The sequence below is a fragment of the Pantherophis guttatus genome, chromosome 1 (genome assembly GCF_059756535.1).
Source record: "Pantherophis guttatus breed Tessera chromosome 1, ASM5975653v1, whole genome shotgun sequence".
In the NCBI taxonomy this organism is placed as follows: domain Eukaryota; kingdom Metazoa; phylum Chordata; class Lepidosauria; order Squamata; family Colubridae; genus Pantherophis; species Pantherophis guttatus.
The window spans coordinates 142466917-142493410 of NC_142063.1; the positions used below are offsets into that span (position 1 = coordinate 142466917).

Consider the following 26494-nt stretch of genomic DNA (forward strand, 5'->3'; position numbering starts at 1 on the left):
AAAGGGTTTATGTTTTCAGTGCATTTTAACCAGTGATCTTTGTTGTAGGGAGAAACCAACCATAGTTGACATAAAGGAAGAACATGGCAAGAGAGAGGACAAATTAACACCCCAGGTATATTTCTACTTTGAATGTTATTTCTGTTTGGGATAACACGAAAGTATTTTTAGAGCTTTCTTGATAAAGGATTTATATGAAAGGATTTTACCTGAAATAAATCAGTTATTTTTTTTCAAAACTTTTGCAGTAATGCAAGCTTTCTGAAATATTGTTGAAGAAACACTAAACCATTATATTTGAGTGACATTATAACGTAGTAAAACAGAGGTGTCAAACTGGATTTCTTCGAGGGCCAGATCAGCATTGTAGTTCTCTTCCATGGGCCAGCCGAGGGGGGAACGGGACGGACGCCTCCAGCACCCTGCTGGCCAAAACGGGGCATTGGGGGGACTGCATGCGGCCTCCTGCTCCCCATTTTCGGCCTGGACAGCCTCCTGCAGAACTTTGCCATGCCCCATTTTGGCTGCCAGAGGCACATTGGGCCAGTCTTTTGCTATTTCCAGGCCGGCCCCATGGGCCAGATTTAAGCACCCTGCGGGTCCAGCCCACGGGCCTTGAGTTTGACACCCCTGTAGTAAGATATATGTAGAATTATCTAGGCCTGCTTATATTGTGTTTGATAATCCTGTGGTTTTAGGTGTTCAGTTGGAGAAAAAATCATTTCATTTTTGATAGATCTGTTTATCTTTAAATGAAACAAGCCACTAATTTAATACCATTGTGTTCTGATAATTTTATGAAAGCAATACCAAACACTTTTAGAGGCAGGATAGAAAAAAAATTACTAAAACAAATGTCTTCTCAAGTAGTTACAGTGTTATAATCTTACTAAGTAGATAAAGGGTTTGGGGGACTAGAAATCCCACAGAATGCTTAATGCAATCATTTTATAAGGAGGGTGGTATATTAATGATGCAAGCAGTAGACTCATAATATTTAATGTTGCAAATTGTTTAATTGCAGAAAAAAGAGGCAACAAGTCATCATCTTGTCATCCCACATGGAGTAACTGGAAATTGCAAATCAAGTGTATCTCTGGGGAACATTACTTCTACTGTTACTGAGCAACCTAATAACTTTCAAAAAGAGAAGTTGGATCTGAAAAACGAGGAGTTGAATGTCTGTGTTCCAATACAATCTCCAATATTAGATTCCACTTTGAATGAAAATCCCCCTAATTGCAGCAGCAACTCCTCAGCTTCTAGTGATATAATTTCAGGAACACCACAAGTAGTGGTGAACAGAAGGCAGGCCTTTGTAACGTTAGAAAAATTTGATGACTTAGAGAACAGACCATTCAGTCCTTCCGTTTTCAATAATATTTCTGTAACATTAACAAGTCCATTTATCCAGCAGGAAAGCACAGTAGTTTCAGATGTCTCTTCAAAAGAAAAGTCAAACTTGGAGAATAAAGGTGGTTTAAAACTCAAAGCAAGAAAAACTGTCCCTGGCACAAGGAGGACACACTTAGAATTCTTAAATGCTCTAGAGATGTGTGTCAAAGCAAAAAGACTTAAAGAAGAAACTACTCCTGATCCAAAATTGCAGCCTAACGACACGGTTGAGATGAAGAATTCAAGTCTTGCACAAAATAAAACTTTGGATGACAAAACCTCAGAACAAATGCAATCAGACCAAGAGGAAAAAAATCAGGTTTCTGATACGCATTGCGAGGATAAGCATGAATTACCTGTGGACACACAAATACCAGCACATTTGCTAGATAATCAGTCTCAGATCCCCAGTGTCGGTGTGGCTGACAGCACAACAGTGGAGAGTAAAGTCCTCCTGGACATAGTTAAAAATGAAAATGGAGAACCAAATTTAGAGCACAAAGAGAATACATCTCCAGAGATAGATGTTCGTGAAGAAGCAGTGTCTGATGTTAACCAGAGTCCAGACATTTCACTTAATCAGAAAACATTAAGACGTTCTTTAAGACGAAAAGCAGAACCTGATGGAGCTGTAGATAGCCAAGATAAAGAGAACAGTCAACAAAAGAAGGACAAGCAAAAAGATGATGAAAAAATTCCACCAAAGAAGATGGCACAAAAAAGGGAGACTTCTGGGCAAAAAGAAAAGGCTGAAAAACTTGAAAAAGCAGCAGATGCACCAATATGTGTGCCTATAAACAATGCTACAGAAAACATAAACTCTAAAGAGAACAGCCAGGAAGAGTTGGACGTGAGTCTTGGGAAATCTGAATGCAGTCCTACTGCATCTGACCTTGAAGAATCAGGCCCAGATGTATCTGTGGAGAAACTAAAAGTATTTCCACGGTATCATACAAGAAGAGCAGCTTCACAAGGATTACTTACCAGTATGGAAAACTCTGAATCTGATATCGGTGAAACAAGAGAGGAAGGAGCGAAGAGGAAAAGGTCTGGGAAATTGAAAAAAAATGATCCCCCTGGGAACCAAGCAAAGGAAGAGCCAGACAGCCAAGAGCTTTCTTCACAAGATGCAGTAGAAATCCAAACCAGGTCAGTAGGAAAACAGAAAATACGTTCTGGCGGAGAGACAGATGTGCCTTCGATGTCTAATAATACAAAGGAAATCGGTACAAAGGAAGAAAAAAGTACTCCCTCGTTAAGTCCCTGTGTGGACCTTAAAGAAAATGCAGGCTCGACAGGTCCTAGAGCCTCTTCAGATGCAGGGAGAAAGCCTGCTAACAGGCAGGAATCTACTTCGGAGCCTATTTTAGAAAACAGGCAGGAAACTAGTACTCTCGACACAAGTTCTGTGGTACCTAACAATTCAAGTGGCATTTCAGAAGATGATGCTTCTGCTACTGCTATCAGTGCCTTTCCTTCACCCAAGAGATTTCTAGATGTGTCTGAATGCCAGCACAAAAGAAGCAAGCGGGCAAGGAAATCCAGGAGCTGCGAATGCTGTGATGAAAAGCTGTCTCCCCAAGTGGAAAAGTTGTCCTCTGAACCGAAAAAGGCAAGCACTCCAGAACCAAAGATAAAAGAACCAAAGAAGAGCCTTAGTAAAGTAACCGTGGCCCTGACCTTAATTCCTGTTGCTGAAGAAATTCAGTTTGCAGAGAAGCTGAGCATAGAACCTTGTGCAACAAGCACCCCGCTGTCTTTCGTTAAGGATGCCGCTGATCGGAAAGAGGCCAGCAGTGTTGCTGAATCTGTCAGTGGCGTCCCAAGAAACAAGGCGCCAAACGTTAAACTGGAGAAATTAGCATGTGTCCAAAATGAAAGGGACAAGCCAGTTGCAGGAATTCCAGATGTTCCTTTCTCTGAAACAATTTCAGAATCCAGATCAATGGATTCTCATTCAGAAGAGCTCAGTGTTCAGGGTCAACCTTTAGAACAAAGTTCAGTGGATTCTCATTCAGAAGAAGTCAGTGCTAAAGATCAGCCTTTAGAACCAGGTTCAGTGGATTCTCAGTCAGAAGAAGTCAGTGCTAAGGATCAGGGTTTAGAACCAGGTTCAGTGGATTCTCAGTCAGAAGAAGTCAGTGCTAAGGATCAGGGTTTAGAACCAGGCTCAATGGATTCTCAGTCAGAAGAAGTCAGTGCTAAGGATCAGGGTTTAGAACCAGGTTCAGTGGATTCTCAGTCAAAAGAAGTCAGTGCTAAGGATCAGGGTTTAGAACCAGGATCAATGGATTCTCAGTCAGAAGAAGTCAGTGTTACGGATCAGGGTTTAGAACCAGGATCAATGGATTCTCAGCCAGAAGAGGTCAGTGCTAAGGATCAGGGTTTAGAACCAGGATTAATGGATTCTCAGTCAGAAGAAGTCAGTGCTAAGGATCAGGGTTTAGAACCAGATGCAGAAGCAGAGACTGAAATGGATGTCGGTAGTAACCAAAGTGATCAGTTGGAAAGTGAAACATATACAGAGATCAAAATTATCCAAGTTGTGGGAGCGCAGCCTGAGGAAAGAGTCGTTCAGAATACTGTAGAAGAGACTACGGTAACATCTGCCACTGAGGTAGCAGAGCTGCAGGAAAATGAGACGAGTGAGGAAGAAGGCACAGAAGATAATGCAGCAAACGCACCAAGTGAACCTCCAGCCTTAGTCTTGTGGCAGGAGAAAAGTAGTACCTTGGATTCACCACCAAAATGTAAAGAACTTGATTTTCTTTCTTTAGCCAAGGTCAGTGGAAGTCCCACTGGGGCACAGGCTCGCTGTCTTTGGTCCCCATCAGCTTCTCCTTCTACAAGTATTTTAAAGAGAGCCATCAAAAGAGAACCAGAGGAAGATTCGTCATCTCCTGCAAACAAGGTATTTTTAAGCAAATTGTGCCACTCTACCTGTGATTATTTGCATATTACACAAGCTCCTTTTGAAGCCCTAAGTATATTTTTAGTTTCTTTGCCATAGTTGAAATCCATGATTCGCCAGCCTCTTAAGCTACTAAAGTCTATGTGGCGTGCCTGAAGCAATAAAACTTGAAGACTTTTGGGTGAAGGGAAATCTTTTGATCAGCACTGGAATTTTCTTTTCATAACTTGGTTTTATAGGATACATTATATTAATGTAATTGTATAGCCACTTGAACATTTATATCCTACTTAACACATTTTTTTATTCAGCAAATCATTTCTTATGCCTGATGGTTGGGCATTTGAAATAATTTATACAAATGAAGTGCTAATGGCACTCAAATGATAATGCATTGGTCACAGCCTCAAATTTAGTTTTTTAACAGATTTGGTTGTGTAAAAATATGCCTTCATTTGACTCCATGGTTAGTGAATATTGTGCACAGGGTTTACATACTTAAATAGTATTTTCTTTCTACTGGCATCTGCAGTTTCGTCAGGACTTTATTTAGAGATTCTAATGAATAAAAATAACAATGTGTAAAGTTTGAATTAATTTTTTTAAATTCCGGTATCCTTATGTTTGTCAAAGATGTGCTGAATTTATAACAGCCCTTGTTTGCCACAGGTAGTCACCACGTAATGACTACAATTGGGATTAGCAATGCAATCATTAAGTGAGACAACATATGTGGTTTACTACATCACTTTCACAGTTGTTAAGTGAACCACCTTTGGTCATAAAGTGAGGCTCCCATGTCTGAGGCTTGCAGTTTTACTACCATTTTCTCTATTGACTTTGCTTGTTGGACATGTATAAATGATAGATCATAAGATGCTGCAATAGTTTTTTTTAAAATGTAAGGTTTGATTGTAAACTTAATATTTCAGCCCCATCATAACTGAATGGTACTAAACAGGGCAGTCAAGGACTATCTGTATTCCACTTAGTGAAGCTTAAATGCATATGTCCTTGTTAAGGCTACTTACAAAGTGGTGTAAGTGAAAGAACCTCAATGAGTTAACAAAAGGATAGCATTCAGTATATTTCCGTCCAAATGTCTCAAATGTTTAACCTGAATTCCAGTGAAATGTGAAAAAGGAAGAAATTAATTATTCCTCTCTTATTTATGTGCTTCCTATTACTTAGGTTGCCCTGTACTGTTAGCAGTACAATTCCCTATTACATTGTCAATAAGTTCTGTTTCCTCAAGGAAATATGTTTAGTATTGCAGTTTAAAAAATCACTGTAATATTCAGGGTTACATTAATTCATTTGCCTTTGTAGGTACATGACTTTCCTGAAAGAGCATGCCCAATTTGTGGGAACTTGGATAAATTTGCTTTTACCAAAGATGCACACTAGCACATTTAAGATACATGTGATAGATTTCTATGTTTCTTTATAGATAATGCAAATCTAATTGTTTGTTTTTATAAAAGCATTGATCTATAAACAGAGCGTCTATAGATTTCCTTTGGAGGTTTCGAAGCATCTGTATTTTAAGCAACACGTAGGCAATAGGAACTTCCAAGCCATGAAATTGTAGCTTTTGCATTTGTATGATATTTCAAATTCATTTAAATAATAATTCGTCCAATATGTGTGAACAGAACCGAAGAGTCTCCTTTGCCAATCCAATCTACCAAGAAGAATTAGCAGATGACATTGACCGGCGAAGTCCTGTACTTAGAACTCATCCTTGCAATAATGGCTCTCAATCTTCGCGAAGTGCTAAATCTTCACCTAGTCACCAAGCCAAGGTAGTGTTACCCAGCTTATTCTTAGTGTTTTTTTTTCCTTGGAAAATAAGATCAGCGATGCAGGAGCTTTGTAACGAATTAATCTGTAAAAAAGCCATATCTTGGATTCTGAGTATCTGCATTAGCAAAAGTGTCCCCCTCTCCCCTCTATACACCAGGGTTTTTCTCCTGCAGATTCAATTTGGCCAGTTACTTTATGCAAGCCTTTGGGACCTCTAGAACACTGTACAACATAACATGTACAATAACACTGTACAACATAACATGTACAAGAAAATGTGTAATTACAAAGCAAAAATACTACCTATGTATATACAGGAAGGCCTTTTTGTTCATGTAGGGTATGTTGACTGTAAAATTAAATTTCAAGTTACACCCGGTTGGTATGAAAAAACATAACATAAGTTGATTTTCCTATCGCTATTACATGGCTGTCTCCATACATCAATTGGAATGAAGATTCTTTCCTGTTGATGTAGCTTAGGCATCCATCCATTACTGTTATATTGTTATCCTTGACTGGTTTTCATGTGTAGCTGCTCTTTCTACAATTTGGTCATGGAAGGAACCAGATGCCTGGTAGGAGAAACCTATGAAGCTACAGTAATCAAAGCTTAGTCATGTATTCCTTGTCTGTTCCAGTTAATGGATGAATTAACCTATTCTGTGGATGCCTTAAGTCATTTCAACAGTAATCTTCATTGTGAGTGGGTTTTTTTCCAGCCGAGCTAGTTTGTTGAAGAAGTATTAACTGCTTCTGGAAGTATTTTTCTGTTGAATTGGCCTTTTCTTAAATAAAGGACCTCATTTTAATTGTTTTGCTTTAAAAAAAAGAATCACAGGGTTATAGATGATTCCTATGATCTTGAGCAACATTTTTTCCTCTTTTCCTATCCAGCTTATAACCACTCCAACCAAAGGATCTCTGTCCCCTGGAACCCGTAGCCATAAATATAAGAGCTCAAAGAAGTGTTTAGTAAGATTTGTATCCCTTTTATGTACCTCATCTCAATTTCTCCCATGCTCAGGTCTTAAACTTATCCAAATTCATGATTTTTTGTATTACTTAAGATCACAGAAATGGGCAAGGAGCCAACACCAATACCTACAGAAAGCGTCTATCCTGCCCTAATGGGCTGTAAAGCATCTGTCGACATAATTCTGCCTCAGATTACTTCAAATACTTGGTAAGTAGGAAGACATTGAATCAGGTTGTCCTGAAAAAGTTTACGTGTTATATGTTTAGGCAGTGCTCCTAACAAGTAAAATAATATATTCATTTGAAGTTAAACACTAGCTGCATAAAAGGAGCGAGCGCCAGATGATAGGAATCTCTGTTTGAAGGGTACATTGCATTGCTGATAGATTGTGGGGTAATTGTTAAATCATATATATGAAAATGTTCATAATAATATAAAGTTGTACTTTTTCCAGTATATTGAATCTCAGTGCATTAAACTCACTCATTTTTCTATAAAGATATATTGTTATGTACCATGTTGAAAATACAGCTGAAGAATATATATTTTGGATAGACAGAAATTTTATATAAATAGTGCATCCCGCTCTTGTTTATATTAGCAAAAAATTCAAATTGTGCCACATGAGGTTTTTTTGTTTTTTTTTTTAAAGATTGCTATGTACAATGTGAATATTTCCTAATCTTAAATTCATTCTGATAGATACAGAATTATTTTAACCCAGAAGATGCTCTTTGAAATTGGAATAGATGATAAAATGCCCTTTTGGACATATAGTTTGAACAGAAGTATTGTGACCTTGTACTTCTCAATTACTTGTTTCGGGATAGTAATTTAGTGTTGCTTATTTTTGCAAAAGTTTCATATATGTACATAAATTTATAATCTGCATTGGGTTAGAACTTGTAGTGAAGTTAAAAAACACTTTTTAGATGGTAAGGTTATATTTTCCGTGGTACATTAGATTAAAACTCCTCCTTTCATGTACCTTTAGGACAAGAGGGTTAGGACATCTGATTCGAGCAAAGAATATCAGGACGGTGGGTGACTTGAGTTCTCTCACCGCAGCCGAGATCAAAACTCTTCCTATCCGTTCTCCTAGAGTTTTAAATGTTAGAAAGGTTCTTAAAGGCTATCATGAGCAACAGGTAAGTAAGCTTATTTGCACTTTTAAATTAAAATAAGCAAAAGTGGAACTGTTGCCTTAATAAAAGTTGGTTCTCCACGGAGAAGAGCAGTGGGAGAAATAAATTATTTAAATAATCTGGAACTTGCAGTTTGTGGATGGTGGGAAAGAGGTAAGGAGGACATCCTTGTTTCTGGTTTTTCTAACATCCCTCCTGATTATACTGAATATATATTTTCAGTATAGTGAAAGACTTAAATTTGGACTAAGTTCCATATCCCTCAGCAGTTCATTATTATACAGCAAAAAAAGACTTTCACCTACCTGATTGTGGCACAAGAGCAAGTAATTTTAAACTCTGTGTTCTTTATCCCCTAATCCTGTTAATTTCCCTTTCCTCCTTCCCACATTCACATTCAAGCCTGTGTGTGAGAGCCATTTTATTTAATCATATTCCTTTATCTGAGATATTTTGGATGGGCTTAATCACTTTTAAGAGTTCTAGAGGACTGTTACAGATATTCAGATAATGATCCAGGCTGTATCCATACATACATCGGAACCAGGGTGAAGACAAACGTAATATTTCTGAATTCAACTCTTCTAGTGGTATCTGAATTCTCACAATGTATGCCTTTTGCCTTTTGATTCTGTTAATAGCAATAGCATTTAGGCTTATACACTGCTCCCATAGTGCTTTTTCAGTATTCTCTGCGGTTTACAATGTAGGAACATTAGTTGCATATTGACCCCAACAATCCGGATCCTCATTTTACTGACCTTGGAAGGATGGAAGAACCTTAAGTCCCGTCAGGATTGAGTTTGCCTGCAATACTGCACTTTAACCACTGCATACCTGTCAACTTGGGGAACTGCCACTTTGATTTCAGGAACTAAGGATATTTGTGGATGTTGTGCTTAGGAGAATGTATGGTATGACAGAAATCAGGTTTCAAGCACTGCTCTTAAACATTGGACAGTTCTGAGCAGAACCTGCAGGTGCAAGAAATGCTTGTATAATTTTACAGTGTCCCACTCAAAGAACCACATTTACAGTTTTATCTTTTTCATCTGCAGATTAAACAATATTCTTCTCCCCCCACCCCACCCCCTTTTAATACGTGCAGGTAAAATCTCGTGGAATGGAGGAAAACGCTGGCCTTGATGATACAGAGAAATCAAGCAATGCCATGGGTGATACATTTTTCTCTGCAAATGAAAATGCAGGTAAGTATCGCTTAAACCTATGCAACCTGTTTTGCTGTGTTTAATATAAAGCATAAGAAAGCATGCTTGTCAGCAATTCAAATCCCAGATGAAACTGAGTGCCCATGTACCTTATGGCAGTATCCTTGTTATTGTTCTCTTATTCTGTTTCTTCTGGATAATTAATCTGGTTATATGATTCTTATATATGCTTAAGTATGTATTCCTGCATTTACTGTTGGTATTCCTGTGCTGCTGTATTCTGACACAGTTTTGAGTGGCATATAGCAGAATTAAGGTCAAAAACGGTCAGAAAAGTAGCATATGCACACTTAAGGTATGCCAAATTGGTTGTCATTTTCTTCTAAACACTTACATTCACTTGATACGTGACCTTTGACTATTTCCAAGTACAGTAACATTTCATCTGAAAATATTATTAATAAAACTTTGTCATTGGGCTGTGGGGCCTGATTGTTAAATGTGTGTGTGTATATATATATATATATATATACACATTCCAAGAGCGCTAACCAGTGCTTGTGGTGGTTTGTGAGATAGACCATAAAAAGAAAGGCTAATCACTCCCAAATGCTAGTATTTCAGATTAAATTTTCATCTCTTTATCCTGCTGGCTAAATCTCTCCAGTTAATGGGTGGATTGTCTATAGTTACACAGTTACTTACAAAAGCAAGAGTTACAGACTATCTATGTTTGAATGGGCTTCAATTTGGTCTCACCTAGAATGTCTTTACAACCCACTTTTCTTTTCTTTCATTTTAGACGTATGTGAACCTGAGGTCTCCAGTACAGGTGAGTCATCAGCAATAGACCTTTGGGCTCAGGTTAATCTACTTGCTGACCAAATTTCTTCTGAAAGACTTCGAAACTATTCAGGGAATGAACTTTTTGAAATGCAAGAGAAGCTTCATAGTATGACAGACTGCATCATGAAGACTCTGAAGTCCCGTTGGACACTTTCAAGATCTTGCGAAACCACTGTTTAAAAACAAAAACAAAAAAACCCCAGCTACTCTGATTAACTTCTTTGAAGAATACATTTGATTTTTTAAAATCCAAGATTTAAATTTGATATTAATATTTAGTTTTATTATATATTTTAAGTAAAAGGGATTCCTGTAACTTGAAGCAAATACAGCATTGGAATATAAATCTTAAACTTCTAAATTCTGTGGACTTGCATTTCAAGGTTTTCTTTTTTTTTCATTGCTGCTATGCACAACTTCCAAAATGTAAGATGTGCAGTAATGACTGTGAAACATGCCACAATTTGGAGCAGTATATTTTTAAAATGTTAAGTATTTTAAATGAAAGGGCTTTGATGCATTGTCAATATTTAAAGCCCTGGTTTTATTGTTCTGACTAAAGTTTGAAGTGTTAATTAATTTACCAAAAGTGATACAAATCTTCCTACTGATAGTTGTTTGGAAGGTACTAGTTTTATAGCTTCATTACCATATTACGAAGTATGGTGCTTCATTAGCATACTAAAAATATCTCAAACTTTTTCATAGGACATAGTCTATTTTTTCATGAATGTAGTATGCAAAAGAAAAAAGTGTGTCAGTACATAATTCCAATAAGTAATTCTCAGGATCTGACCACGTGCTCTTCGAATTTTTATATACCACAAAAGTTTTATTTGCCCCATTCATGAGTCCTATATAAACTGGACATAAGAATAATTTTGTATATTATGTATAGATGTACTAAATGCAAATGCTCTAAATTATATCTGTATGAAAGGCAGAGTCTAACATGCTTGAATGGGAGAAACTTTGTATAGAGCAAATTTGTGCTTTTTAAAGTTGACCTAACAATGGGATCAATTTATGTTTTAGGAAATAAATATATATAAATAAAGTATATAAATGGTTGAATAAAATGGTTGTAATTATTTTGGGAAAGAACTGTGTTGTGTTAAGATTAAAATTAGTTTTAGTCAAGAGAATGTATTTTTAAAACAGCATTTAAACTCTTTATTAATAACTGACATGGCAAAAGTGCTGATTTGTCTATTGCAGGAAAAAGGGATAAGGGTGAATCAATAGGTCTGGACCGTCTGGGCCTTTGTAAAGGTTAATAGAAAGGGTTTTTAAAACCAAATTAATCTGGCAATTGCCTTCTATGATTATATGGTAATTTAATTCCAATTTTGGTTTTTCAGCATAAATCAGTAATGAATAATAGGGTACAAGAAAACCTCAAGAGAATCAAAGACTATCATTAAGCTAGGAATATGCTTTCAATATTGAGGAGAGAACAGGCTATATAGGAATTTATAAACCAGTTCTGCAAACCTATTAATGTCGTCCTTCATCTATTCCCAAAGCTGTTGGAAATGACTCAGAACAATCATCTAATCCTCTTGATTTTTGATGAGGATCCTTGAGTTTTTAACCTTTAGTTGTTATTGCTTGCCACTTGTTTGACATTACAGGATAAATTGGATTGGATATCAAAGATTGTGTCAATCCAGCACTCTTGTTTATTTAAATTTTAATTTTCCTATTATCATAGAATCTCACCTTGTTTTCTACCATTTGTAACATCTCTATCTATGCTCATCGTTCATAAATATTTATGGCAACCGTCATATGATGGTTATAAATTAGACCCAACAAGCCCTTAAAAATATAAGGGAAAATTTAGTATCCATTTAATTTACTGACCTGAAATAATTGTTGCTTTTTGCTTGCCCCTTTTAATCCCTCTCTATTCAGTTATTTTGTTACCGCAAGTATATTTTCCTTCTTAAGGAAGATAAAGCTAAGAGAAATTGATACATGAGGATTGTGCCCATCAATCATGGTGAGGAGAAACTGCTACAAATGAAATACAGTCATTGTGAAGTATACTGTATTACCCTCAATGCTAATCAAGGATCAGAAGCTTGACAATGAGAAGTAATCGCAGAACAAAAATAAGGTGTGTTGGTTGAAAAGAACTGAATATAACAGCAGCAGCTGGTGGTATTCAGATGATAGAAGAGGTGGTCTACCAGGGAGACTGGGAAAATTGCTGAACCATTTACCTTGAAGGAATGAGGCCAAGATCTGGGGAGAAAGCTAAAATTACTGTTCTCAGGAAAGCAGGAAAATCTTACTATAGTGAATTGGACTTTGATTCTGAAAAAGCAACCCAAGAATTTCCAATGAAGTAGATTGTAGATTAAGGAAGGAAGCCCCCATTGTTTAAAATGTCAGTGTGAAAAGTATGAACATTGCCAGATTCCAATTTATAGTCTGTTTCTATCTTTGTTGAGGCCTGAAATCTTAATATATGTGGGTTCAGCAATCTCTTGTTCAATTATGCAATTAAAGTCATTTTTTTCAAAATGATCTCTTGGAAGTCTGCATCAGAGTTCAACTTCCCAGGATTCCCTGTTGCAGATTTCAAAACAACCATTAATTAACCAAGAGATTGCTGAATTCAACATATGTTAAAAAGTTAAACAATGGATTTTTAACATTACAATGATAAATGGAAAAGTTATTTCTGTCTCCTGTGTTGCCTGCATCTGGGTAACCAACCTGTCTTCATCACACTGCCCACAACCCAGTTTTAATCCAGCATCAATTTAGTTTTGCATCTGATGAAGGGAGATGCAGCTCCTAAATCTTACAGCTTTTAATAAAATTATGTAAATGGGGAAACATTCTTCCAGTCTCCTAGAAGAATTGCAGCCACTGTTTCAAGGTGCAGTGTTATTATTATACTGGTGATACCCAATTGCAATATGTCCTCCATGATACAAAGTCTTATCCTGTTATCTGAAGGCTGTTGGGGTGTGAGTGGAGTGAAACAGGTTTAACCCAAGCAAGATGCAACTTGCCTACTAAGCATCTCTCTCCAGCATTCTCTCTTCACAGGGAACCACTGCTAATGGGCAAGTCTATCACATGCAGGTCTTCCTGGACCCATAGCTACTGCTAGATGGGCAGGTGGAAGGCTTGGTCAGTAGGGCTTTTACCCAGCTTTAGAGGATGCGCTAGCTATGGCTATATCTAGAATGGAAGAGTTCAGAAGAGCAAAGTATCTCATGTGCATGGATCATACATGTATTAATATCCTCTTGAAAGTTACAATAGGTGCAAATGAGTGGCCTCCAGATGCAGGCCCTGCATTGGTTACTCACAGCTTCTGGCTGCAATTTAAAGCCTTATGAAGCCATATATGATTTGGACAACGGTATTTATTGGACAACCTCCAGCCAGAAATTTCCTGCTTCATATGTACATGTGGTTAATATTGTTGGTTCCCTAGTTTTATGAAGTAAGGGAGGCTGAGGTCAGGAGGAAGTGTTGAAATTTCTGTAATGTCTCATGTGCTATGGGATAACCCTTGGATATTAGATTTGCTCCCGATTTTCAGAAGATGGTAAAGATGGGGATGCTTTGGCAAGCTTCTGGAGATCGATGGGTGAACACACTCAAGTTCATGGGCTACATGTTAGCATCAAATACTTTTAGAATTAATTTGCATTTTGAATTTTTTTTAGTATTAATATTATCGATGTTTTATCACTACTTTGGATAATTTTATTGTACTGTTGTAGTCACAACAGCAAGGACTCTGAGAAGCAAATAAGTACATAAAATGAAATACAGCACATAATAGATTTGCGGAAACATGACATTTATTAGTCACTAATTTGAGAGGAAATTAACAGCACTGCGACCCAAGAACACGCAGATTAACAATGCATGCATCACATCAGCATTCTCTAAGTAGAGCAGAAGAGAGGCTTTCCACTTTTAACTAGTTTAAGGTGGTGTATACTAGAAACAGACATGGATACATCCGGCTGTGTTTAGACTATCGTGTGTGATCACTGCATCTCTTGGAAAAACCACATAAACCAATACAATTCAATGATTCGTGAAAATAAACTGAATCGTACAAATTCAGCTGAATTAAAAGAGGGATGACGTACTGAATTTCAAGTACCCAAAACTCTCTTTTAAACACCTAGTCAAACTAGGATGGATAATGTTTCCTGAAAGTTTTAGATGCCAGACAATTCTTCACATGTATCAAGAGAGAGAAAATAAGGCATTTTTGGCGACTTCTTATGAATTGTACTGAACTGATGTGGCATAAAGGGCCTTCTTATTGTCCATGTCAATGTGAGTCTCCGTTTAAACTCCTTCTACGTAGTTGGCTGGAAGCATGCCTGTTTTGCCTGTTCTTTGCACAGTTCCATACATCCATCCTTCGTCGATGGCTTGGACGTTGACAATTGCATCACCATCTTTGAAAGAGACTTCATCAGCATCCGATGCTGTGTAGTCATACATAGCACGATAAGTCTTCTATTGTGATCATATTAGGGAGAAAAATAATATCTACATGTTACTAGCATAAACACAAGAGTACAGGGAACAATCAATTCAACACTTCTGTGAAGCTTTGAATATAAAGACCTCCCTCCCAAACACATTAATAATATACCTCAGTCCCTCAAGTGAATAAATATTCATTCCAAAGATGACCATTCATTCAGACATATGAAGGTTCTATTTTACTCCCAAGAAATGGCAACCCTTCCACACGGCAGGCAATGATGAGTTAATGTTAAAGTATAACATAATCCAAGTTTCCTTCCCATTACAATTTGCCACCATGACCTTATATGTAAGCATGTAAGGAGCAAACCTTGATGTCATGAATCAGGTTCAACCATTCTGATGAGGTCATTGGCTTGTGGTGGACTCACCTGTACATAGGCTCAATTCAGAAATACCCTCTGCCTGCAGAAAACACCATTTTTATAGATACTTTTGTTGGATAGTTTTACTTACCCCTGCAGTGGATGGATGAGAGGGGATGGAAGATATTGTAGTCTGTTGAGTCGCAACAGAAGATGATCTTTGTTGTGGCAGCTCTACAGTTTTGGCATGTTTGTATTCCACTAATGAAGGAAATGAAGTTGAAATATATCAGAAGAAGCAAAACAAAACACTCCAGTGTGTTTTCAAAATACATGTTTAAATAGTGCTTGAATACTGGGTATGTTTTTCAAATTTTGTTAGTGGTTGAAGCTATACATTAATATAGCACTGATGTATGTATTGTTAGAACATCTCTTTGTAAAAAAAATTGTAAAAGAATATTGCCCACAGAGATGGTACTAACATTTTTTTTTCTTTTTGGCATACAAAGGTGTTGCTACTTTTTAGTACTTTTTTCTGATTGAAAAGAATCACTCTGGTATTGTACATTAAATAAATTGTGGCATTTATATGTTGCATTCCCAAGAAAGTGTTATCATCCTATAACCAACCCTTATGTAGGTATAAAAATAATGTGTGGCTGTTATAGTAGCTAGTGTTGATACTACAGCAGCCAACATATTGCATTATTCTTAGTCTTCCCATTCTGCTTTATCCATGCTCAATTGTTTTGAACAATGAATTACAAGTTTTGTATGACATTCCACTTGATGATAATTTTTCAAGACTGGCAAAAAAATGTAGTTTTCCTTCCAGTTCCATCTTTTCTATCATTTTTTTAACACATAAAATAAATCTGAGTTTTGGCACTAACAATGCTCTTCTGGCCTTTCTCTCAAAGTGCAGGGAAGCTGATTAAATTCTAAATAGATGGCTCATGAGGAGAGTAAGCAAATGGAAGCCAAAAGGGAAAAAAAGAATTTATGATTTATGTTTTTGATGATTAGATAGGATAGGTTATAAAAAGAAGAGAGTCGTGAGGTAACTTTGACAGAGAAGTTAAAATATGACCATAGTGAAAAAGATTGGAAGCCACTTCTTTATATTTTTCTTTATACTATTTTCTTCTTTCTATATTTCTTCTTTTTTTCCTTTCTACACTTTTAGCTTTTTTTTCTCCCTTTCTTCTTTTTCGTTCTATTTTAGTTTCTATTAGTTTTTATTTGTTAAATTTTTCAGATACACACAAATTATGCCACCAATTTCCCATATAAGGTGACTCTGGGCAGTTTACAAGTTATAAAATAAGTAGAAGAATAATTAAAATATTAAAATATTAATCGGTCAGAATAGAGCTGGAAGGGACCTTGGAGGTCTTCTAATCCAACCTTCACTACACTTCACCACACTTCACAGGTTAAGGTTTTAAAACTGTATTGAAATCAAAACTAAGAGTTGGGTAGAATAGGATTTTTTACTCCGTCAGCTACCTCCAGTAGTTAGTGGCTCCCTCATATATATTTGATGGGAAATTATTTATGTTTTTACCTGTTGCAGTTGTAGGAAAGAAGCCTCCATTGCTGTAATATGACAAATGCTGATCGGCGGCCTCTGAATGCTCAGATTTTTCATCCCCGCCACTGAGACTGACAGCACTGGCGGAACGTGAATGCTCTCGGCTACGTCGCTTGGCTTGAACTGGGAGCCAGAGGTGAAGAAATAATAGTGAGGGGGAACACTGTGGTTTCTTACTTAGCAGGAAAGTAAGATATGTTAAATTCCTAACATAAAGCTGCATTTTATTTATTTTATTTATTTTATTAATTTAATTTGTATACCGCCCTTCTCCCAGAAGGGACTCAGGGCAGTGAACAGCCAAAATTAAAAAACATACAAATGCAAAAGTTAAGATAATTAAAAGAATTAAATCACTGGCTACCCAATTTAAAACCCCAAATCCATAAAATTTAAAATCCCAATTAAAAACCATTTAGGCTAGGCCGGCTTGATGAAATAAAAACGTCTTCAGGGCTTTACAGAAGGTCCGGAGGTCCGGGATCAATCGTATTCCAGGAGGCAGCTCATTCCACAGGGCGGGTGCCCCCACAGAGAAGAGAGCTAAAACAATAAGCTGCCACTTTGTGTTTCATCCATAATGAAGCTCAAATATTCTTTTCTATTGATACGATGCTCACAATTTCACAAATAGCACAACATACCTGCCAGCAAGTGCAAGCTTCTTGACTGAATGTTATCTTCTGCTGGGTCATAGTCAAAGACCGATCCAGGATTGGTTCGCCAAACACGAAGGCCTGCAGAAACGTAGGATGAGAGTGGGATGTTGTTTTGTGTTATTGCAGTTTGACTTTGCAATCAAACAGTCAAGATGTAAGTAAATGAATGCTTGTCGTTTTTACAAGCCACATTTAGAAAACTAGTTTAGTAGTTATGCTTGAAATGTGGTTTGACTGAGAAACAACAAAGCTGTTGTTATCCTCTGTAAACATAACAAACAATTATGGTTAGATGATCTAAGATACTTTCCAAACAATTGAATCTGGAATAGACCATTAACTCAATAGACCTCAATATAAACTCGCTGTTGTGCAGAATAAAGTCTGCATGCTATGAAGAATGGATTTTACAAGCAGATTTGGTTTAGACATAGCTTAGTACAGGTAAACTCTCAAGATAAATCAACTTTTTTTAAAAAAACGTATTTAGTAAAATTAATTCTCTGCCTCGTATCTTGACACAATGCATTATAGTTTTGTATGCTTCATTTACGAAAATCCATACAATATAAGATAAGATATACCTGTTAGGTTATTCAGTTCTTGATCCTGACCTATTCGTTTCTGCTCCATTTCTACGACTCTTCTCTGAATGCCCCTATAGTTAATGTCACTGAAGTCTTGCATATTCTTCTTGACACGTTCTGTTATGGGATCTGTGACAACAGGTGTGAAACTACCTTTGGTCTTTTCAAAGTCTTCATGGTATTTCACCTGGAATTTTTTAAAAAAAATACAAATTCATTCCAGATAGTCATATTTGAGACAGCTTACCTGGTAAGAATTAGTAGTGGAGTACAACATTCATAATTTTCAGCTTCTAATAACTAGGAATTATTTCCCCAATAATTGATTTTGCTGATTAAATAAGGCATCCATAGTATTTTTTGCTTGAAAGGCATCAGGTTGGGGAAAGTTATATTAAGTAAGTGCTTAATATCTGCTTACCCACTGAAATTATGAAAAATTTATACAGTAAGTTGTCCAAACTCCACAAGCCGATTTTAGTTTCTGCTTTGGATGTTACATTTGAATTGTTCTTTCTTAAAATATGTTACTGTTGATAGTTTGCTTGGGCTGTTTCTTGGCTTTCATAGATAGCAGTACTCACTGTGGAAATGTGCCGCTGTGTCTCCCGAACACGCCTCATTTCAGGGGTATCGAAGACAAAAGGTGCTTTACCTTGTACTTGCTTCCGGAAGCTATCTGAATAGAGGATCTGACAACATTAGAGAGTTTGAATTAATGTTACTAGCCATTAGTGAACAGATTTTTAAAAGATGCTTCATTTAGAAGTTGTAAGGAATCAAGAAATGCCAAATATGAAAACAAGCTTAGAGGCATATCAGAAACATTTATTCTTTACTAACTCTTGATCTTAAAAAGTTATTGGGCATGTAATATTGTTTTTTTTAAAAAAAAAAATCTATACAATCTCTTAACCTACTCAACCTGAAGGGTTCTAAGGAGATAGCTTTCAAAACAACAGCAACAGAACACAGAACTGTTTTGCATTGTCTCTGATTCTTCGTTGTGGTTTTTCTGCATGGCTAATAGAAGGTTCTAAGACCTTCTGCTTATAAACGTGGCCTATTTCCAACATGGTGCAATAAAACAGCCCGTCTTAATCCCAGGCACTCAAATCAACCGTATGCCATTCCAAGAAAAAGTGCTAGCTTTAGATTTTGGTTGCTCCAAAGGCAATGGTGCTTCTATCATAATTTGGCAGCCCCCTAAAGCACTTGGTTCAAACTCTTTGCATGCAAACCTGAAGCACAAGTGATACACTTAAGGCAAGGGTGGTCTCACTTGCTCCTAGACTGGGAAAAAATGTAAGGAAGGGAGACCCTATAGCAGATAGAAACCAACTCTGTGATTAGTACTCATAAGGCTCAAAAGGGGAGAGCAGATCATGAAGTCCAGGATTGGACTTCTGAGAATGATTAAAGTCACAGAAAGCCAATGTTGGTGCTCGAAGTAGCTCCACCATCATCTCAATGGGGCTCAAATGCCTTTGTGTGTTTACACAAAAGACATGTGTACCTTGACGTCTACAATTGTGTTGACTTCCTTCCTTCCTTCCTTCCTTCCTTCCTTCCTTCCTTCCTTCCTTCCTTCCTTCCTTCCTTCCTTCCTTCTTTTTAGGTCTTATATTATTGGACATAAAATAGTTAAAAATATTTGTAAAGAACTGCTTCAAGGCACTCTGAGGAAATCTTAAAACTTATATTTAGATTAATGCAGGCTTGGGTTTTTTTTTTAAAGTCTAAAATGCAAAGATCATTTTGATCCATGTAACATGAATAATATAAAGGCTATCTTTTTTTTTTTTAAGTCTAGCTGTTTATTGAAGACAGTGGCAATTTAAAGTCCTTAAGCCATGCTTAAGTAGAAATATGACACCATTAAAAACCAGATCATATGCTAAGATAATATATTAGTTTCTAAATGCCAACATAAAGCTATAACACTAATGCAGTTATCAGTCTGGATTCTGGAAATATTTTGAACATTATAGAATATATATATATATATGTAAACAGTAAGTATATATAAAGTATATAAAATATAAATTGGTTGTTCTTGAAAATACCGAGCTAATGTTTTCTTGATTGCGTTTGGCCCTCTCCATCTCTGGAGTGATCGAAGTTGGGGTTCCTTTTCCCAGGCTCTCTTTGTACAAAACCTACACAGCATACAATAAAGTGTTGAAAAATCAAAGATTAGATGCTTGTTTGTGAGCAATTTTGTTAAGATGGATTACTATGAAGTAAGAGTGCAATCACTACAGTACATGGGTAGACACATAACCCAGGAAACAAAATGGTTAAAAAGTTACAGGGTGAAATAAAAACAAGAAGAAGAACAAAAATGACAATAAAAGGAGTGTTGTGTTTAAAAAATATAAAATGAATAGGATTGAGCTATATTAGATGCAGGACAAGATTGATCAAATTTGTTATTTTAAGTTATTTCTTTTTTTTTTTCCAATACCAAGCTAATGTTTTCTTGATTGCGTTTGGCTCTTTCCATCTCAGGAGTAACTGGTGTTGGGGTTGCCTGCCCCAAATTTTCTTTGTAGAGAACCTGAAGATTGTAAAAGTATCCAAAAATCACACAATCACCAAAAAAGTCACCAAAAAAATATCACAAAAATATAATTCAAATAAAATATCTAGCTGTTATTTCTTTTGCAAAAAAAAAAGTGCTTGAAGGCTTTTTCTGAAAAGAATACAAATAAAAATATAAAAATAATGATAAAAAGTTCATGATGTCCAAGGTAAACTTGATAAAAATGAAATGTCATTTGAGATATGGTTATTTTTTTTCTCTATTTCACACAAGTTAGGAAAACATATACTTCATTGATCACAGTTACATGGTTTTAGGTTCTTATGAAACCAAAGACATTTAATAAAACTGAAATATGAACGCAAGACAAAGAGGTGCTTGAATCAAACCTCACTTATTTGTTAAAGAGATCTCTGCAATATATGAAAAAATATTCTATGAGAAATCACAAAGAGAAATTGTAGTATATTTTGGTGTAAATTAATAAAGGCAACATTCAAGTAGCAGCATTTAGAAGGAAAAATTAAGGTGAGATGATTAATACAGAAAATATTATTTTAAAGATAAGGATTCTATCCAGTTAGCAAGATCCATTACATTGTGCAATGGTTCTTTTCAATGAAGTCTGTATGGTTAAAATAATGGTCCAATATTAGTTATCTTACTAACGAAATAATAATCAAATAACTTCTGTTGCCTATCAATTGCTTGCTCAATGAAAACCATGCAACAGGAAGTTATCTTGAGATGTTTTTCTCATAGGAAATGGACTAAAGGCACAGTGTATAGTTCTCCATACCAACTCACATAGATCTTTTCATTCTAATTCCTATACATACTTCTGATCACGTCATACTCCTACCGATATTAAGGTTCTATGGAGTCCTTGGTGCTCTGTGAGCTTGGATGTCTTGCTTGCAGATGTCTCATTATTCAACTAGCTAACATCATCAGTGCTAGTTTGCTCTCTGTTTATATACCGTAGCTTGCCCTGCCAGTGTATTACCAAGCAAAAAACCATACCCCCACCAACACTGGCAGAGCAAACTGCAGTATATAAACAGAGAACAAACACCACACCCCTAGCACTGATGATGTTACCTAGTTGGGTAATGAAACATCAGCAAGCAAACAGCCAAGCTCAGAAACCACCAAGGACTCCACCAATAGTGGATTTCACTTACTTTTGCTACCGGTTCGGAACTGTGAGCGCCTGCTCATGTATAGTGCTTCTGCGCATGCGCAGAACCTTCTGTGCATGCACAGTGTCCATGATGACATCCAGGCGGGTGGGCAGAGCCTGCCGCCGCCACTACCGATTCGCCCGAACCGGGACGAACTGGGAGCAACCCACCACTGGACTCCACGGTATAATCTTGATCTACATAGATTCTCTTCTATTGGTACATTAAGGTTCTATTTATTTTTAGATTGGGTATGATATAATTTCTCTGCAAACCTCACTACACCATGCTAAAAAAATTCAAGAGCATGAACAATAAGCCCGCTAAAGAAGAATACACTGAAATCCATCATTACTGCCAGGCCCCAAGAACCAAGAATAACATGTGGAGTTACTTCTGAATGGTTTCCTCTGTTCTTCTATATATACAGAAACCTTCTGTCTTCCCCTATAGACAGAAATCTGCTAGACTAAAGCAAGTATTTGCATAACTACACTAGGGAGGAGACATTTAACTCTCTTCCTGCTGAGCAAACTTTCCAGCTGTGCTGCCTCTTTGCCCTCAAGAAAGCAGCCCATCCATCCTGGAATTCAGACTTATAACCCATCACATTCAGACCCATCACAATTATAATTTATACAGAACAATGAACTGATAGTCTAAGTTATTTCAGAATTATTTTTTCCTAAATGTTGTTATCAACAAGATCTCATTCATTACATCAGTTCCAGAACAAAATTCTGATTATGCTGTGTTTTCTCTGCTGTGCAAGTTTATATAACCAGCAGCTGAGGTGCATATAGAAATGTTTACCATGTGTTTTTATGACTTGGCCTTTCATTATCCCTAAAAGGGATAGCTTATATTTTAAGGTTAGGCCATTGTTCGTGAATTATTCTGCCTCTTACAAAACAGTTATTTGCATAAACCTCTTCTCAAGAACAATTTATTTGGACCAGAAATCATAGCATGTAGTAATATCTGGATAGAGTCCTATTGCCATGGTTGCTAGATTATGAAAATTCTTCAAAATCTGATGGTTGAATATTAATATTAATATCAGAGGTATCTTATGAGTAGAAGGTAAGTGATCAATACATCAGTATTTTACTTCAAGGATATTTTTAGATACAAAAGGCAACATTTCTGAAGTTTTGTTAGCATGTTATATTTTATTATATCAAAAATATTTTTGTTTTTAAAGTACCGAGCTAATGAACTCTTGATTGCGCTTCGCTCTCTCCATGTCAGGAGTGATAGGTATCGGAGTACCTTTCCCCAAACCCTCTTTGTACAAAACCTACAAGGTAAAAAACGGGTGTCCAGTAACCATAGAATAGCAACAACCAAAATTATCTTTCAAGAGTTTACAATGTTAATGCCAGGAGCACATCAGCTTTCAGTATAGAAACTGTTGAATTGTGTCAGAACAGAGACCTTCAGTCAACAACCAAATAGAAAACAATCTAGTAGGATAAGGAAGCTGATAGACAGCACACGTCAATCAAGCACTCTGCTGAAGAAAGTAGTAGCTCAGATCTTTTTGGGAATATGTTAAAGTTAAGTTGCAGAAAGAGTTCAAAAGGTAAATGGTTTAGGCCAAGAGGCAAAAATGGGAGCTATAGTTTAGTTAGAAAACACAAAGCTCTAACACATTTAATATTATTTTAAACCATTCATTCCTTTGCCTCTTTCTTTTAAATACCGAGCTAATATGTTCTTGATTGCGTTTGACTCTCTCCATCTCTGGAGTGACAGGGGTAGGAGTTCCTTTCCCTATGTCCTCTTTGTACATCACCTACAGGATATAAAAAAGGTAATCTAGTAATTACAAAACAGCAACGTTCATCAAAAGATGTTAATAACTTATGGTGTTAATATTTGGATCACACCAACTTCCAGGGAAGCTTGCTAGCTATTGATTTCAGGGTCATCTGGAACAGAGACCGTTAATCAACACCCACACAAGAAAATGTTCTAGTAGGATAAGAAAGATAGAAAAGCTGAAAGGAAGGTAAAAACACCGGGTTTGCTGAAAAATAAACGTAATTAATTAATTCTTAGTAGCAGTAACAGTAGTAGAGTAGTAGATGACTTAGGTTGAAGAAGGAATTCCAAAGGTCAGAACCTTGTTTTAAGGGTAAAATTGAGACTCCAACAGTTAGAAAGCACAGATCATTCACACAACAACTTATTTTCAAAATATTAGGTATAATTTCTCTTCTTTTGAATACCGAGCTAATGTGTTCTTGATTGCGTCTGATTCTCTCTATCTCAGGAGTGACAGGTATAGGGGTACCTTTTCCCAGTCCCTCTTTGTATAAGACCTGAAGGATACAAAAGAGTATCCAGCAATTATGAAACAGCAAGGATCAGAAAACATATTAATAGCCAGCGTGGTTAATATTTCTATTGCACCAGCTTCCAGTGAAGCCAGCTGGCTGTTGATTTCAGAGTCATCTGAAGCAGAGAACTTGAATCAACACCCATAAGAGGAGAAAAAAAACTGATAAGAAAGATGAAAACGCAAAAACAAAAGGGGAGGAAATTCCGTGTTTGTTAAAAAAAAAGAAGAAGAAGAAGTGAGCAAATCTTAGTAGCATAAGTAGACCTGATCGGGAGAAGGAATTTCAAAGATAGGAGGCTTGTAATAGGCGAAAAGGCATTATTGATAGTTAGAAAGTAAGATTATTAACACATCAATCTACAGTATTTCAAAGAAATCCAGTTAATGTTTTCTTTTTCTGAATACCGAGCTAATGTGTTCTTGATTGCGTTTAACTCTCTCCATCTCTGGAGTGACAGGTGTAGGGGTTCCTTTCCCTACATCTTCTTTGTATGCAACCTATAGAATACAAAAAAGAAAGGTATCCAATAATTACAAAACAGCAATGTTCATGAAAAATATTAATCGTTTATGGTGTTAATACTTGGATCACGCCAGCTTCCAATGAAGCTAGCTGGCTGTTGATTTCATTGTCATCTGGAATGGAACAGAGACCTGTAATCAACACCCACAAGAAAAAATAATCTGGTAGCATAAGAAAGACGGAAAAGCTTTTAAAATGTGAAATTATCTATGTTTTGGAAAGTAGTGAGTCAAGTCTTAGTAGGAATAGTAAACGTAGCTTGAAGAAAAGATTCCAAGGGTGGGGGATTGTTTTAAAGGGTACATTGGCAGTACTGATAGTTAGAAAGCAACACATCAACTTTTTTAAAGAATTCAGGTCATTTTTTTTCTTCTTTTGAATACCGAGCTAATGTATTCTTGATTGCATTTAACTCTTTCCATCTCGGGAGTGATGGGTACAGAAGTTCCTTTCCCTATGTCCTCTTTGTACAACACCTACAGGATATAAAAAAGGTAATCTGGTAATTACAAAACAGTAACGTTCATCAAAAGATGTTAATAGCTTTTGGTGTTAATACTTGGATCACACCAACTTCCAGGGAAGATAGCTGGCTGTTGATTTTCCTCTGTTAGTTGGAGCAGAGATTTTTTAAATCAACAACCATGGAAGAAAATTATGTAGTTGGATAAGAAAGGCAGAAAGGGGTAGGTGGGTGGAGAGGATTCTAAATGTGTTGAATATTAAAAATTATGAGTCAACTCTTAGTAGTACACCTAAGTTGAAGAAAGAATTCCAAGGAAAGGAGGTGTTTTCTGGGAGATGAATCAGCACTACTGATAGTTAGAAAGGGAAATCATTAACACATCAACTCATTTCAAAGAATTCAAAGAATTCTTTTTTTCTTCTTCTTTCCAATACCGAGCTAATGTGTTCTTGATTGCGTTTGACTCTCTCCATCTCTGGAGTGACAGAAGTTGGGGTTGCTTTCCCTACATTCTCTTTGTACAACACCTGTGGGATAGAAGAGCAGCCAAGTAAGCCAGCAATAATTAAAATGGAAGGATTTTGTTACTGATGCTTTACAAAGAAGTTGATCGAGAAGTGGAAACATCTGGCTGGATGATGGCATCATAATAAGTTTTCTTTTCAAAAAGCAGGAACTAGTATTCTTTACATATAGTGTCATCCTTTGAAGGTGCATTTTGGATCTTTGTATAATATTCAAAGAAGATCGAACATACCAGTGATAGGAAAATAGAGTATTATATTTTGGCAATAATTTGAAGGCAAGGTATTGAATAGCAGGAAAGGTTTAAAAGTCTTCAAAATGATGCTATCCTAAGTTGAACAACAAAGAGCAAAGTTTCATAGAAAGCACAATGAAAACATTAACAAGATGGAACTGGGATTGGGAAAAAACTATCTTTTTAAAAAAAAAAAAGAAGAAGAGAGAATTAAAATGCCAGTTTCTTAGAAGTACCGAGCTAATGATTTCTTGGTTGTGTTTGACTCTCTCCATCTCAGGAGTGACAGGAGTCGGGGTGCCTGTCCCTAGATTTTCTTTGTATAGGACCTGCATGGTAAAAGAAGGTGGGACAAAAGAAAAATAAGAATGAAAAACAGAGGTCACTTCAAATATGCCAAGAGTGTTGGTCTTCAATCTCCTGGGAATGAGTCTGAGGCTTTCAAAGTTATGAGAACTTTTCCAAGTCCTATTTCCACAATATTCTTTCCGTGGTTTCTTGCTTTTGTCTACCCTGCCAGCAAATCACAATGTTAAATACACTAGGAATGTTTAAGTCATCCAAGATTATGAGAAGATGTAAGATTTGGCTTTTTAGCAATAGCAATAGCGCTTAGATTTATGTACTGCTTCATAGTGCTTTGCAGCCCCCTCTAAGTGGTTTACAGAGTCAGCATATTGCCCCCAACAATCTGGTCCTCATTTAACCAACCTTGGAAGGATGGAAGG

The 26494-nt window shown here is 36.6% G+C and overlaps 2 protein-coding genes across 33 annotated transcripts in view; one reads left to right on the forward strand and one right to left on the reverse strand.

Moving 5' to 3' along the window:
• Window positions 1–11330, forward strand: part of RIF1 (replication timing regulatory factor 1) — a 38713-nt gene extending 27383 nt beyond the window's left edge. The window contains exons 28-35 of one of the 2 annotated variants that reach the window (XM_087881849.1): window positions 49–115; window positions 1025–4306; window positions 5962–6111; window positions 7010–7087; window positions 7183–7298; window positions 8086–8239; window positions 9345–9444; window positions 10208–11330. In XM_087881849.1, the coding sequence (XP_087737975.1) occupies window positions 49–115; window positions 1025–4306; window positions 5962–6111; window positions 7010–7087; window positions 7183–7298; window positions 8086–8239; window positions 9345–9444; window positions 10208–10431 (4171 nt within the window). In that variant the 3' untranslated portion in view covers window positions 10432–11330. The remainder of the gene's footprint in view (window positions 1–48; window positions 116–1024; window positions 4307–5961; window positions 6112–7009; window positions 7088–7182; window positions 7299–8085; window positions 8240–9344; window positions 9445–10207) is intronic. The other variant, XM_087881850.1, reaches the window with a different exon arrangement.
• A 2736-nt stretch (window positions 11331–14066) lies between these two features.
• NEB (nebulin) overlaps window positions 14067–26494 on the reverse strand; it is a 217056-nt gene continuing 204628 nt past the window's right edge. For 6 of the 31 annotated variants that reach the window (XM_087881859.1, XM_087881855.1, XM_087881852.1 and 3 more), the window contains 15 exons: window positions 26003–26095; window positions 25441–25533; window positions 24924–25016; window positions 24423–24515; window positions 23905–23997; window positions 23376–23468; window positions 22878–22970; window positions 20409–20501; window positions 20008–20100; window positions 18526–18633; window positions 17939–18128; window positions 17340–17432; window positions 16669–16818; window positions 15250–15359; window positions 14067–14760 (listed from right to left, as the gene is read on the reverse strand). In XM_087881859.1, the coding sequence (XP_087737985.1) occupies window positions 14587–14760; window positions 15250–15359; window positions 16669–16818; window positions 17340–17432; window positions 17939–18128; window positions 18526–18633; window positions 20008–20100; window positions 20409–20501; window positions 22878–22970; window positions 23376–23468; window positions 23905–23997; window positions 24423–24515; window positions 24924–25016; window positions 25441–25533; window positions 26003–26095 (1662 nt within the window). In that variant the 3' untranslated portion in view covers window positions 14067–14586. The remainder of the gene's footprint in view (window positions 14761–15249; window positions 15360–16668; window positions 16819–17339; window positions 17433–17938; window positions 18129–18525; window positions 18634–20007; window positions 20101–20408; window positions 20502–22877; window positions 22971–23375; window positions 23469–23904; window positions 23998–24422; window positions 24516–24923; window positions 25017–25440; window positions 25534–26002; window positions 26096–26494) is intronic. The other 25 variants (XM_087881868.1, XM_087881870.1, XM_087881866.1 and 22 more) reach the window with 15 other exon arrangements.